This window comes from Pseudoliparis swirei, unplaced genomic scaffold (genome assembly GCF_029220125.1).
Source record: "Pseudoliparis swirei isolate HS2019 ecotype Mariana Trench unplaced genomic scaffold, NWPU_hadal_v1 hadal_26, whole genome shotgun sequence".
Lineage (NCBI taxonomy): Eukaryota > Metazoa > Chordata > Actinopteri > Perciformes > Liparidae > Pseudoliparis > Pseudoliparis swirei.
In genome coordinates, this window is record NW_026613262.1 from 1,229,829 (window position 1) to 1,245,046 (window position 15,218).

At 45.7% G+C, this 15,218-nt stretch overlaps 2 protein-coding genes across 2 annotated transcripts; both read left to right on the forward strand.

Annotated features, from left to right (window-relative positions):
* The first annotated feature begins 1,677 nt into the window (after positions 1-1,677).
* On the forward strand, positions 1,678-4,446 carry LOC130191018 (RNA-binding protein 34-like). The gene is made up of 9 exons (XM_056410689.1): positions 1,678-1,941; positions 2,166-2,363; positions 2,687-2,746; positions 2,939-2,982; positions 3,075-3,162; positions 3,268-3,339; positions 3,426-3,468; positions 3,574-3,692; positions 4,309-4,446. The coding sequence occupies exons 1-9, from the start codon at positions 1,678-1,680 to the stop codon at positions 4,444-4,446; spliced, it is 1,026 nt and encodes a 341-aa protein (XP_056266664.1).
* Positions 4,447-5,592: 1,146 nt separating this feature from the next.
* LOC130191105 (E3 ubiquitin-protein ligase TRIM39-like) lies at positions 5,593-8,540 on the forward strand. Its single transcript, XM_056410777.1, has one exon. The coding sequence runs from the start codon at positions 6,714-6,716 to the stop codon at positions 8,421-8,423; it is 1,710 nt and encodes a 569-aa protein (XP_056266752.1). The 5' UTR covers positions 5,593-6,713; the 3' UTR covers positions 8,424-8,540.
* Positions 8,541-15,218: the final 6,678 nt, after the last annotated feature.

Here is a 15,218-nt window from a genome sequence, read left to right on the forward strand (position 1 = left end):
GCCCTGCCACACACACACACACACACACACACACACACACACACACACACACACACACACACACACACACACAGTCAGAGTCCAAACTACCAACGTTTTACGACATTAAAAACAAAGACAGTTGAGACACATAAGTCCACTTAGAAGACACACTTTGTTTTCTTTCTAATGTTTTTAACTATTCCTTTAAAGCAGTGGCTCTCAAACTGTTTCTGTGGCGCCCGACCTTGAAGAAAGATGTTCATGCCCGCCCAACAAAATGGTCTCTGCTGACTTTTAGTGAAAAGACGTTTGTGATTACTCCATCTGTGCCTTTTCAAATAATAGAATAAATAAAATTGCAATTACATTCAAGTAAACCAAATGTGCAATCACTTTGTTAGAACAATGCAAATAAAGTTATATACTCAATATACTCTCAGTTCATCCTCAATGTTGAGCTTTTGTTTTGAAGGGCACAGAGAAAACTCAAGCATGTACCTCAGTGGTCGCCAACCCGTCGATCTCGACCGGACGTTCGCTGTCGCTCTCAAAAATAAAATGAAAATAAAATCAGAAACACATTGTTCCTCATTCTCGAAAACGTTATAAAGTGTCTTCTGAAACGTTTTCTTCCTGACTGGAAGATCGACGTCAGAAAAGATCTCCGCCTGATTTTAATGAACGCCTGAAAACGGGTTCTCTAACACAGCGGCGTGGTCAGATGTGCCCCGAAGGGGAATGTAGTCCACAGTGGTCCTACAGGTGGGGCGTGCTCCTCTAGTGGGGAAAACGTGGTACTACAGATGGGGCGCAGGAAATGCAGAAAGACCATAGGGTTTTGATTTCATTCAATTATAATGAGGCCAAATAAAAGGCCTCAAGCTGCAAGTCCAGTCTGGACAGTCGTTTTCTTTCAACGCCTCAATAGGTAGATCTTGCCTGTCACGAAGGCCGAGGTCAGGGATCTTGGGCTCAAAAAGGTTGGTGACCACTGATGTACCTGAAGGTTCAGGCATTTCAACATATATTTATTAACGACTACGTTTTATGTCGGTGTACTTTGAACTTGTGTATCATGTGAAGTTCTCATGAAGCTCTTTCTGCATTTCCTCCTGCCGGTCTTTCATAAGAGCTGCAGATAAGAGTGAATAAGAAGTCCTCATGATGTCAGCAGTGTTGGAATAAATGTTAAATATTCAACTACAAAGTAGAAAAGCATGTTTGATACTTGTTTTGAATCATACTGGGATGTTTGCAGAAATTGATTGGATGGCCCTACCCCAAAAATATTTCACCTGCCGCCACTGGCAGACGACTCTGTGTGAGTCTCAGGGAGGTGAAGGTGAGGTTTACACCCACAGAGCTGCAGGTAAGAGGCGGAGCCACCCTGAAGAGGAGAGCTGCTGCTGCTTCACACTCAGGAAACGAGAGTTACGGTAAATGTTCACATTTAATGACGTTCGACAATTAAATGCAGTTTAAGAATTCTTTAACTAGTTTCCTGCAAGAAAAAAAATCTATATCAATAACATACGGCCATTTAGTTTGTTTAATAAAAGAACAAAGACCCGTTCTTTGGGAAAGGGAACTTAGATAGACTTCTGTTGTAATCTGGCGCTATAGAGAAAGTTACAGGGGGCCGGGGCTGCCCGGGGGCCTAGATAGAGCTTCTGTTGGGGACTATTTTCAGGGCGGATGAATCGACATCTGGTGCTGTCGTGTGTTTGTGGCAGCAGGGGAGAATTGAGTCTGAACCTGACGTTTAACGACAGTGAGAACAAGAAGGAGAACTCTCGCCGCGCTCGTCCTTCACGTGGTTTTGTGTTTTCGTGGCAGCCCGTCGTGAAGAGCACAGAAGCAAAGGAGCCACAGGAGGAAGCTGCAGAGGTCAAAGGTCAGAAGAAGACGAAGAATCAAAAGCTTCCGGAGAAATCGGAAGCCGACCAAGCTGGAGACCAGGTGAGGCGTTCAGGGACATCTTTCCATCTGTTAATCCACGGAGCCGCCTCTCCTGGTTCCTCCTGTCTTTTTTGCATTTGTAAATAACGTTGTTGTTATTTATATATTTTCTGACCTAACAAGTCTTTTTCCTGAAAATAAATCCTCATTCCTTCTTTCTTTGATCCGTAACATCCGCCCTCTCACTTCTTCAATGTATCGTCTCTCTCTCTCTTCTTAGGGAGATCAGTTTACAGAACGGACGAGGACGAGGGAAGACGACGCCCGCTCAGAAGAAGAAGAGGAAGGCGCCGGACGCGGAGACCAGTGCGGAGCACTGGGTGATGAAGAGGCACAAGCTGAAGGCCAGCAAAGAGGAGGAGGTGGTGAAGGAGAAGAGGACGGTGTTCGTCGGCAACCTGCCCATCAGCTGCAGCAAGAAGGTCCGCAGAGAGAGAGATGGTGTTAGAATATGTGAACGAGTCGTTTACTGTTAGGCCCCGCCTCCTCATCCCACAGGAAAGAAACACAGTTTATAACCAACTACATTTGAACAGCATTTAATGAACATGTTTCAATCTGTTGCCTTATTTAAATATGAAGACTTTATGAACTTATATTTAGTTTGGACTAACGAGCAGACCTCAGATCAGATCCGAGACCATTGCTGTTTGCCTTCTTTTTAAAAAATGGTTTATTCCTGGCTTGTTGGATGTTTTGTAGCAGAGAGGAAGAACCTGACCCCCCCCCCCCCCTTGTGTTTCAGACCCTGACGGCCCTCTTCAGAGACGAAGGATCCATCGAGTCCATCCGCTTTCGCTCTGTGGTAAATAATCCCACAACGCGCTGATGGAGCCGGAGCCGTCTGGCCTCGCGTCGCTCAGACACTCACAGCTCACATGTTCAGAGCTCAAGGCGCCGTCGGCCGTCGCGGCTCAGCGGCAGCTCCACCCGAGTCCACCGGGGGAACCGGGACTCGTCATCAGCTCCTGATGCTCTGCTTTGTTTCCCCCTGCAGGTCCGAGAGGACCCCCTGATGTCCCGTAAAGTGGCCGTCATTCAGTACGTTTCTGTCCCGGTCGGCTCGGTAGAAATGAGACTTGATTAACTCCTCAAATGTTCAACTCTGTTTTTCTTATTTCAATACTTCCCAGGCGCAGAATTCACCCCAAAACTCAAAGCTTGAACGCCTACGTGGTGTTCCACGACGAGGCCACGGTGGCCAAAGCGCTCGAGAGGTCCGTGACTCGGAACCTGAATGAAATCGACGGACGCTGGAGTCGCCTCATGACTAACAGCCGACGGCTAACTTTAATCTGCTCTGCTCTGTCCTCGGCGTGCCGACAGGAACGCATGGAGATCGAGAAGGACTTCCACATCCGGGTGGACAGAGTGACGGAGGGGCCCTCGGGGGCCTCGGTGAGTCGCCCGCAAAATCTGTCGAAAGTAATTGTTTTAAAATCAAATCTGTCAAACTATTTGCTGACGCTGTCCGTGTCCTGCAGCACGATCACAAGCGCTCCGTCTTCGTGGGGAACCTTTCGTTCGGTGAGTCTCTCGCTTCTGCTCTTTAACGCTGACGTTTGCGTATTGCATCAAAGTTGACCGTGTGTGTGTGTGTGTGTGTGTGTGTGTGTGTGTGTGTGTGTTTAGAGATTAAGGAGCTGGCTTTTCGGCGGCACTTTGAGGAGTGTGGCCCGGTGGACGCGATGCGATTGGTGCGGGACCAGAACTCTGGGCTGGGGAAAGGATTCGGTTACATCCTGTTTGAGGTACGGCGACCCGGGCGGCGCCTTTTCATTTAATATTTTTTTAAAGTTTGTGTTGTCTTTGTTCAGGGTTCGTACGGTCAGGGAAAACCTGGAAAAGTCATGGAATTTTAAAATGGTCATTTCCAGGCCTGGAAAAGTCCTGGAAAAAACTTAAATCATAAAAGTTTTGGAAAAGTCATGGACATTTGTTATAATGACATGTTCATTTACGCCGAGTTTGAAATAATTAATGTGATTTTTAAAGAAAGATGCTGAAAATATAAGCCCGGTCAATCAATACGCAACATTTTCAAAATTGTTCATGTTTAGACCGAGATTTCAGTTTGGTCATGGACATTTTGTGAGAAGTCCTGGAAATCCATCGGTCAAAATGTGTAAGAACCCTGTTTGTTTCCACGCCGTGTTTTCCGTGAGGGTTCACGTCCCAGTTTGTCTTCCCGCCGCAGAGCGCCGACTCGTGCAGCTGGCGCTGGAACTGGACGGCAGCAAACTGACGGCAGACCCGTCCGGGTGAAGAGGCGGAGAGGCAGAAGAATAACACTGACGCGCCAGGCCCCACGAAGGGGCCGGGGCAGGAGAGAGGAGGCGGTTGGAAAGGTTTCAAGTCTAAAAGAAGTTCTCTGGAAACCAGCAGGCGGCGACCAAGAGCTCAAACTCCTTCAAGGGAGAAATGGTGGATCCAAACAAAAAGAGTCAGAAGAAAGGACAGAAGAAGAAGAAGAAACCCAGAACCAAGAGGGCCGTTCACATCTGATGTTCAGCTGGTTTTGGGTTCTCACTGTTGGGGAAAGCAAAAGGTTTTTTTCTGGAGACATCACAACGTATTCCTCATAACATTGAGACCGCAGACAGAAACCTGAGTTTACTGTTTTAATGTTTTTATTGGTCCCCAGCGTGTGGATTCAGGTTTTCTTTCTCATCCATAGAGACATTTCCACCTTAAATCGCTGTGTTTAATAAAAAGTCACCGCACTGCTGTTTCATTCTGTTCACCATCTTCATGCTCGGCTTTGATTATTTGATATGGACATCGCAGTGGCTTCACAAGTGTAACGTACATTTAATTGTTTGTAGCTAAATGTTAATTTACAACACCTGTCCAAAGGAGGCTTTTTATATATATAAATATTATATATACAGTATATACACAAATTACAAGTGTGTTTTCTCTTCATTTCCACAAAGTCCATAAGACAGAAACACAGACCCAAAGAATGCAGCGCAACGTTTGAGTGTTTTCATTGGACACCAGGGGACATAATGCATTGTGGGATTCCAGACCGGCAACGCAACAACTTGAGGGTTGAAAGTGGCACAATTATAACTTGATGCAAATCACAGTTATTTAGCTTGAACGTGTTTTCAACGAGAAGAAGCAGCAGACAATAAATAGTTATGAGTTGATGGACAGGTGACGTCAGGAAGAGATCAACTGGTGTGAGCTTTGCCCTGCGCTTTGTCTCTCAGGTTGCCTTCTGCTTTCTCCGCCCTGCGACACAAACACAGTCAGAGTCCAAACTATTAACGTTTTATTAAAAACAAAGAGACAGTTGAAGCACACAAGTCCCCTTAAAAGACAAACTAAAGCTACACAACTCAAAGAGCTGCAGATAAGAGGCGGAGCCACCCTGAAGAGGAGAGCTGCTGCGTCACATTCAGGAAACGAAAGTTAACTTCAGAGTCAGAAACACTGCAGTCGAGACGAGTCTCTGCTTTTCTCTCAGAGACGATTCAAAGTGACGTCTTCAGGTTTTTCTCAACAACTCAACAGAGTCTCTTCCAAACACTGGTGAGTACATCTGATCATATTCACACCTGTGATCACCAGGATTAACACAACACTTTAGCTTTACTCGGGCAGGAAGTTCCTCTCTTATCACTTCATACCTGATGAATTATTAACAATATAACTGTGGCTGTCTGTCCACAGTCCCACGACACAGAAACTCACTTTAACTGCTGTAAACTGTCTCAGGAGGACTTTAGTAACTAGTAACTGAATCTGGTTTTCAGTTTAGTCTCACTCTGACTTTCCTGTTTTTGTTACTGTTCATTGATCACTTCCTCTATTTCCTCTAGTAGTTTCACAATAAGAGTTTATGGCTTTTATTGTGAAGCAGCTGGAGGAAATGTGATGTGTTAGTCATCAGTAAGCAGAGCTTTGTTGTCAGAGCTGTTCTTTAACTCACTTTGGACTTATTCTGTGCTGCTTTGCAAGAGGAGCGAGGTTGAGTCTGTCGGCACGACTTTGATCTTGGTTTCTTATGTCAAAGTTAAAAGCTTTTACCTTACATTTAATTTAGCTGACACTTTTATCCAGCGACTTACAATAAGTACTAACATGCTATCCTTTTTTTACTCAAGATATAGTCGGAAAAGAAGTGTTTTTAGTTTGCGGTGGGAGATTTAGAGACTCTGCTGTCCTGATGTCATCGGGAGCTTGTTTCACCAATGTGGAGCCAGGACAGCAAACAGTCGTGACTTTGTTGAGTGTTTAGCTCGGAGTAACAAGCCGATTGGTAGATGCTGAGTGGAGTGAACGGGGTGGGGTGTAAGGTTTGACCAAGTCCTGGACGTAGACCCATCTGTTTGCAGCTCGGTACGCAAGTACCAATGTTTGGGAAGGGTGAGCAAATGATACAGCCTAGAGAGTTGGTGTAAAAAGAGAAGAGGAGGGGATCCAGGACGGAGCCCTGAGGTACCCCACTAGTGAGAGGACAAGGTTCAGACACAACTCCTCTCCAGGTTACCTGGTGAGTGCGGTCGTTGAGGTAGGATGAGAAGAGGGAGAGAGCAGAACCTGAGATACCAGGTCCTGAAGGGAGGACATGAGGATCTGGTGGTCCACTGTGTCAAATGCAGCAGAAAGGTCTAGAAGGATAAGGACAGAGGAGAGAGAGGCTGCTCTAGCAGTGTGAAGGTGCTCAGAGACAACGAGGAGGGCAGTCTCTGTTGAGAGGCCCGCCTTGGAACCAGAAATTATTTTTACTTTTCAACAAATTATTGAATTCTATTTTGAACATGTTCTTCTTTTCTTCCTCAATGTGTGTAGATATGGCTTCTGCAAACTTTCTGCTGTCTGAAGATCAGTTCCTGTGCTCCGTCTGTCTGGATGTGTTCACTGATCCAGTGAACACACCATGTGGACACAACTTCTGCAAAAAGTGCATCACTGAACACTGGAATGTGAGTGACAGGTGCCAGTGTCCCATGTGCCAAGAGGTTTTCACCACCAGACCAGATCTGAGGGTCAACACCTTCATGTCTGAGATGGTTTCTCAGTTCAGACAGTCGACTCAGCAGAAAGCCAGCAGCAGCAGCTCAGAGCAACAAGAGTCCAGACCAGGAGAAGTTCCCTGTGACGTCTGCACTGGAACCAAACTGAAGGCCCTGAAGTCCTGCCTGGTGTGTCTGGTCTCCTACTGTGAGACTCACCTGGAGCCTCACCTGACAGCTTCACGCCTGAAGAGACATCAGCTGATGGACCCTGTGGAGAACCTGGAAGACAGGATGTGTCTGAAGCACGATAAACCTCTGGAGCTGTTCTGTAGGACCGACCAGACGTGTGTCTGCATGCTCTGCACTGTGTTGGACCACAAGATGCACAATGTTGTTCCTCTGAAACAAGAATGTGAAGGAAAGAAGGTGGAGCTGCAGAAGACAGAGGCTGAAACTCAGGAGATGATCCAGAAGAGACGCCTGAAGATTCAGGAGGTCCAACACAACGTGAAGCTCAGTGAGGAAGATGCAGACCGAGAGAAAGCAGAAGGTGTTCAGGTCTTCACTGGTCTGAAGGAGTCTGTGGAGAGAAAACTGAACGAGCTCATCACTACGATAGAAGAGAAGCAGAGAAGCACCAAGAAACAGGCTGAAGACGCCATCAGAGAGATGGAACAGGAGATCTCTGATCTGATGAAGAGGAGCACTGAGGTGGAGAAACTCTCCCTCTCTGAAGACCACCTCCACCTCCTCCAGAGTGTCCAGTCCCTCAACATCCACCATCCACCACCCACCAAGGACTGGTCTCAGGTCAGTGTTCCTCCAGCATCACATGAGGGGACTGTGAGGAGAGCTGTGTCTCAGCTGGAGGAGACGCTCAGGAACATGATGAAGACGCTGGTTGAAGTGAAGATGAAGAAGCTGGTTCCTGAAACTGAGCTGAAGAGGGTCCAGAAGTTTGCAGTGGACGTGACTCTTGATCCTGAAACGGTTCATCATAACCTCATCCTGTCTGATGATGGGAAACAAGTGAAACTTGCTCAGGTACATCAGCCACGTCTCCCCGACAATCCACAGAGGTTCTCTCACGATCCCTGTGTTTTAGGAACGCAGAAGTTCTCTTCAGAAAAACTTTATTACGAGGTTCAAGTTAAACAAAAGACTGAATGGATTTTAGGAGTGACCAGAGAGTCGGTCAACAGGAAGGGATTCATCTCACTGAGTCCTCAGAACGGTTACTGGACTATACGGGTGAGAAATGGAAACGAGTATAAAGCTCTTGCTGGTCCTCCAGTTGTTCTCTCCCTGAGGTCTGGGCCTCAGAAGGTGGGGGTGTTTGTGGACTATGAGGAGGGTCTGGTCTCCTTCTATGACGTAGAAGCTGCAGCTCTCATCTACTCCTTTACTGGCTGCTCCTTCAAGGAGAAACTCCTCCCATTCTTCTATACTGGTCGTTATCTTGATGGTATAAACTCTGCTCCTCTGATCATCTCTCCTGTTGGAGTAAACTAATCACTTCTAGGGATGGGCATCGAGAACCGGTTCTGTTTTAGAACCGGTTCCCAGTGAACCGATTGTTTGGGATCGTCAGCCAAATTCTTTAACGGTTCTGCTAACGGTCCTCTGTGGCGTTGCATAAACTTTTTTAGTTTCTTCAGACTGCAGCAAACATGGCAACGAGGCAGAAGCGCTCTAAAGTTTGGCTCTATTTCACAAGACAAAATGACAACTACGCCACTTGTAACGTGTGTCAAAAATCTATTTCGTCGAAGGGAGGAAATACAACAAATATGAATACATTTGAACACGCATGGAATTAAATGACAGGAATGTCATGTGTTCGATGCAGCAGCTCAGCTAACGTCGGCGCTTCATCTCTTTCTGTCCAAGGTAAACTCCTCAGAAGTGATCACAACCACTCACTGTGTGAAGCCATTTGCCTTTCTTGTATGTAGATCAAGTTATCTTCTGTCCCTTCGTTTGAAGCAGACATTTGAGCTCCGGCATTGGTCTCCCGTTATTGATCACTTCACGTTTGGATTTAAAGTCCAGTTTTGAGAAATGTTTGATCGTAACGGTATTAATTATTGGAGGGCGTGTGTTATCAGCAAACGTTCGCGTTATCGTGTTAACCCATTATTAAACTGAGCATATCGATTTTTAATCCATTATTAAACTTAGCATATAGCTAGCTTAGCTACAGAATCTTCCATTGTCACCCTACATTGAGGCAGAGGTCGTGTTCGCCTCCCCTCTTAATGTGGCTTTATGTCAGCTCAGCAAATTCAGCGATTTTGTTAGTGCCATTTGTTTCATTGTGTAAACCAGCTTTCACTATATAAATAATCTCCATTGCCATCCAATTTATCTGATGCTGTTCAGAGTCAGACCGGTCAGAGGCTGGTCGTCTGTCTGGGTCACAGGCGACAGCACGTCTTGTCCACCTCCTCATATCTTTGTGTTCATCCTCCAGCCCATCTGAGAGAGTGTTCTCCACGGCTGGAGACACAATAAGTCCTGAGAGATCGCGGATCCTCCCGGAGAAAGCAGACATGCTTATTTTTCTGCACAAGAATTGTTGATGATCCATACAATTGATGGTTGCACACTTGGTATTTGCCACTGCTAGTTTCATTTTTGGCAGCTCAGTTCATATACCCTTTAAAAAAAAGGAAGGAGCACTCTAATTTCTAGTAACATGTTTAAATTAAACAGAATACATTTTATTTAAGTTATGTAAGTTTTATTTTAAGTTCAAGAGGAATATGTATAAATGTCTTAGGTTATTAAAAAAAATGTAAATGTGTATGTATACATACTGTATATGGTATGTGCAGCATTATAGAAAATTATATAAAAGAAAATTAATATAAATAAACCTGTTTGTGCTCTTTTTTTCACCCCTTGCCCAATAAGAATCGTTAAAAGAATCGATAAGGAATCGAATCGATAAGCAGGAATCGATAAGGCATCGGAATCGTTAAAATCGTATCAATTATCATCCCTACTGGCGAGTGGGAGGCGTCGAGGTCTCATCCTAATCCGCCGTGCATCTCCTGTTTCGATGGAATGCTGGATGAGATCTGTGCGGCCCACATCGTCCTCCGACATTGAAAAACAGTCCTTGAACTCAAGAAGCAGCTGCCACAACAGGTCTTGTTCGCTAGGAGTCAGACCACCACAGTTTGCCTGCCAGACCTCCCTCACTGCCAAGACTCTTTCACTGTCGTCAGGTGGAGAGGCGTTTGTCACCTGTGTGTGTGGACTTGTAGCTGGCCGGACAGAGGCTGGGGGTGGGTGCAACTCAGCAGCTGGCAGGGTGGAGGGCAGTGTGGATAGCTCCTTTGAAGGGATGCAGCTGGGGGCAGCATCATGTGTTGTCTCAGCCGTCAGCGTGACAACGGTGTGGGTCGCAACACAGCCAGGCCGGGTCTGGATGACATGACCATCAGGGAACGTGAGAGTTCCTCTCTTTGTGTCGATGACACAGTCCAATGCCCCGAGAACATCCAGTCCCAGTATACAGTCCTCCAGGTTAGCAACCCACACCGGGCAGCGGATAGACTTTTCCCCCAGGCCCAGAGTCACTATTGCTTCCCCAACCATGGGAGTTCGCTCCCCGGTGACTGACTGCAGTTTCACTATAGTGGGAAAAATATCAGTTCCATTTGTCACCACATCGGGCCTCACCAGGGTTGCTGACGCACCTGTGTCTACCAGTGCAGAGCAGCATGTCCCTCCAATGGTGAGCATTGCATACCAACAGTCTCCTATCCATGTTCGACCCAGCACCACGAGTCGCTCTAGCTGACCATCAAAATCCTCCGTGGTCTGGTTGCCCCTATTTGGTCGGACGGTTGCGTAGCTTAATTAGAGGGCTGGGACAGAGTGCCAGGGTCCACATCGTCGATTGTGCGGTCCCCGGCTCGTTTCCCTTGTTCGCGGTGACGGGGCAGTGTCGACCAGGTGGCCAGGCTGGCCACACCCCAGCAGACTCTTGGTCGTGGCTTGTCTTGCCTCTCATCTCTCGAAGTGGCAGCCTCACTAGCTGGGTTAGCTCCCCACCCAGGCAGGCTGCGCCAACTCCTCTCCGTCTCACAAGCAGCGCTCTTTGGTGCTTTTTCAACCACTTTCCCATGGCGCCAGCACACAGCATCTCTCTCCGTTGCTGACTCAAAGCTCCTGAGCGACCCCGGGTGAGGAGTCGTGTCTGGATGCGCAGGTCAGCTGGCAGCAGGGCCTGGAGGAAGTGGTCCCTATAGCTCCCTCTGGATGGACGGTGCATGTGGGCGTAGGTGAACAAGCCCCTCAATGTCATGAGGAGCTCCCTCAGCGGCTCCTCTGGCCGTCGCTGTCTGCTGCATCGTTCAGAGCGGAGCAGGCTAGTGGCAGAGCATTGTCCAAATCGTGGCTTTAGAGCCCCAATGAGTGCATCATAATCACTCCTCTCATCAGGACTCAGCAGCAGCAGGCTTGATAAAGCGTCACCCGTGAGGCTCATCGCTAACTGGAGAGCTTTTACTTCAGTGGCCCATCTACTGGCGTGGGCTAATAGTTCAAATTGTGCATGAAAAGCTTCCCATGGATTTACCGTCATATCTGGGGGTCTTTATTGTGGACGGAATAGCTTCTCTCCGTGTCTCCGCAGTTCGTCATGTCCTTCCTGCGCAGTTATTCCTCTGGCCGCCATTTCTCACCGGGCGCCAGTGGCCAAAGCCTCCAGACATCGTAGCGGTCGTTTTTACCCGCCTCGGTGCTCCGTCGTCTGCCAGGCCCGGCTGCGTCCATTCCCGTTCGTCACTTTCTTCTTCCCGTTTAATCTTGAGACGACTCCCCGACGTCGTGTTTCTCACCGTTGACGAGCGTTAGCCACTTAGCTTCTCTGCTGCTAATTCGCGATGTTGATGATAGCGAAAGTTTTACTTCTGACACCAAATGTAGCGCCCCTGGGTCAGGAACGCTACGAGGCGTAGATGGTTGACAGGGTGTTTATTCAGGGGACATAGAACAGGCTACTGTTGGCCGTAGCCTACGCCAAAACGACAGCAAAACGCCGTGAAAGCCTCCCAACCAGCTTCACGTCTGCTCCGGGTCATAGCTCTGCTCCGAACGGGGCGTAACACAACACAACAACACAACAACATCACTCGCCCTCCAATCACAGACACGCCTCACAGCTACCAGCTCATGAGACGTTCACTTACATCCTGAACATAACATTTATAACATAACATTTCCCTCAGTCCGTTACAACATATTTATGAACGACTACATTTTATGTCGGTGTACTTTGAACTTGTGTATCATGTGAAGTTCTCATAAAGCTCTTTCTGCATTTCCTCCTGCCGGTCTTTCATAAGAGCTGCAGATAAGAGTGAATAAGAAGTCCTCATGATGTCAGCAGTGTTGGAATAAATGTTAAATATTCAACTACAAAGTAGAAAAGCATGTTTGATACTTGTTTTGAATCATACTGGGATGTTTGCAGAAATTGATTGGATGGCCCTACCCCAAAAATATTTCACCTGCCGCCACTGGCAGACGACTCTGTGTGAGTCACAGGGAGGTGAAGGTGAGGTTTACACCCACAGAGCTGCAGGTAAGAGGCGGAGCCACCCTGAAGAGGAGAGCTGCTGCGTCACACTCAGGAAACGAGAGTTAACTTCAGAGTCAGAAACACTGCAGTCGAGACGAGTCTCTGCTTTTCTCTCAGAGACGATTCAAAGTGACGTCTTCAGGTTTTTCTCAACAACTCAACAGAGTCTCTTCCAAACACTGGTGAGTACATCTGATCATATTCACACCTGTGATCACCAGGATTAACACAACACTTTAGCTTTACTCGGGCAGGAAGTTCCTCTCTTATCACTTCATACCTGATGAATTATTAACAATATAACTATGGCTGTCTGTCCACAGTCCCACGACACAGAAACTCACTTTAACTGCTTTAAACTGTCTCAGGAGGACTTTAGTAACTAGTAACTGAATCTGTGGTTTTCACTTTAGTCTCACTCTGACTTTCCTGCTTTTGTTACTGTTTATTGATCACTTCCTCTATTTCCTCTAGTAGTTTCATAATAAGAGTTTATGGCTTTTATTGTGAAGCAGCTGGAGGAAATGTGATGTGTTAGTCATCAGTAAGCAGAGCTTTGTTGTCAGAGCTGCTCTTTAACTCACTTTGGACTTATTCTGTGCTGCTTTGCAAGAGGAGCGAGGTTGAGTCTGTCGGCACGACTTTGATCTTGGTTTCTTATGTCAAAGTTAAAAGCTTTTACTTTACATTTAATTTAGCTGACACTTTAATCCAGCGACTTACAATAAGTACTAACATGCTATCCTTTTTTTACTCAAGATATAGTCGGAAAAGAAGTGTTTTTAGTTTGCGGTGGGAGATTTAGAGACTCTGCTGTCCTGATGTCATCGGGAGCTTGTTTCACCAATGTGGAGCCAGGACAGCAAACAGTCGTGACTTTGTTGAGTGTTTAGCTCGGAGTAACAAGCCGATTGGTAGATGCTGAGAGGAGTGAACGGGGTGGGGTGTAAGGTTTGACCAAGTCCTGGACGTAGACTCGATCTGTTTGCAGCTCGGTACGCAAGTAGGGGAGAGCGGGGTAATGTGGGACATCGGGTAATGTGAGACACCCCCTGTATCTAGGCAAAGGAACCCATTTGTGGTAATGTGAGAATTATGTTTTCAAGCCCCTCCCATTCCCCCCTTGCCATGAAAAAGAAGTGGTGCTGGTGCTGTGTTAAGTATGTTTTTTCACAAAAATTAGTTTTTTGCATGTAAAAGTAAATGTTCCTGCTGTGAACTAAATCAACGTTTGTGTCAAAACAAATTGATTTAGGTAGAAAACCATATATCATACATGTCGATGAACCTCTAACATATACAACCATGTGATTGATGCGAGCTGAAGATTAGCCTGAATGGCTAAGATATGTTGTTTTTTCTAAAATAGTGGCTGTGGGGTAAAGTGAGACAAATGTTATGGGGTAAAGTGAGACAGTTTACCCCAAGTTAAGTTTAGTCTTAAAGATATTTGAGTGTAATATTACATTAATTATGTTGTATTTGTAATATCATAAACATTGTAGAAAAGCCATCATGCCAAGAAACGACACCAGGAAGACAACATGGGCCAAACACCTTGCAGAGATGGAGAGTGCAGCCGCTGAGGTCATGCAAGGACATGCACTACCGTTCAAAAGTTTGGGGTCACTTAGAAATGTCTTTATTTTTCAAAGAAAAGCACTGTTTTTTCCATAAAGATAACATTAATCAAAAATACACACTATACATTGTTAATGTGGTAAATGACTATTCTAGGTGGAAACGTCTGGTTTCTAATGAAATATCTCCAGAGGTGTATAGAGGCCCATTTCCATCAACGATCACTCCAGTGTTCTAATGGTACATTGTGTTATCGCCTTAGAAGACTAATGTCTGATTAGAAAACCCTTGTGACATTATGTTAGCACAGCTGAAAACAGTTATGCTGGTGATATAAGCTATACAACTGGCTTTCCTTACTACTTCAAATATTAATCATTATTTCTAACCTTGTCAATGTCTTGACTATATGTTCTATGAAATGTTCAATTCATTTATAAATAAAAGTGATTTTTCATGGAAGACACGAAATTGTCTGGATGACCCCAAACTTTTGAACGGTAGTGTAAGTCCTTAAGAAAAGCTGGAAGGGATAGAAATATTGACAAGACAACCCTCGAAAGATTTATAAAGAAAAATAGAAAGGGGAAGTAAAATCAGTATCCTGGGGTGCAGTAGCTGAGGCAAAGATAATATTTACAGATGAGATGAGGAGGAGCAAACACTTGAAACAACTAGCTGACCAGTTCGATGGCCTTGCTCCAGTTGATTGCCATGAACTGGCATATGAGTTCTAATCTAACTGGTTCTATCTGTCATTTGATTGTTAATTAAAACATTTTGCATTATATTTTGTTGTAGCTATAGGATTTTGTTCGGAGTTACTTTCAAGTGTTTAAATAAATGTGCTTAATTGATCTTAATCTCCATGATTCTATTACTAGTCCGATATTAGTTTTGGAATGTGTAGTTGTCAATCTAGCCGTCAGGATTGTAACTATTACAACATGTGTTTTTATGGTAGTTTTAAAATGGAAAAAGTAAGTGGATCACTTTACCCCCTTGATTTCTCAGGTCTGTCTCACTTTACCCCTAAGCTGGGGTAAAGTGAGACACAAGACCACTTTTTTTGAAACAATCATATTTTCACTGCCCTTTGTCCAAAAGACATTCTGATAACGTACATTGCT

Coding starts and splice junctions, on each gene's coding strand:
- LOC130191018 (XM_056410689.1), top strand. CDS start 1,678: ATGAATCGACATCTGGTGCTGTCGTGTGTTTGTGGCAGCAGGGGAGAA. Junction 2,983..3,074: donor CGTAAAGTGGCCGTCATTCA/GTACGTTTCTGT, acceptor AATACTTCCCAG/GCGCAGAATTCACCCCAAAA. Junction 3,469..3,573: donor CGTGGGGAACCTTTCGTTCG/GTGAGTCTCTCG, acceptor GTGTGTGTTTAG/AGATTAAGGAGCTGGCTTTT.
- LOC130191105 (XM_056410777.1), top strand. CDS start 6,714: ATGTTCTTCTTTTCTTCCTCAATGTGTGTAGATATGGCTTCTGCAAAC.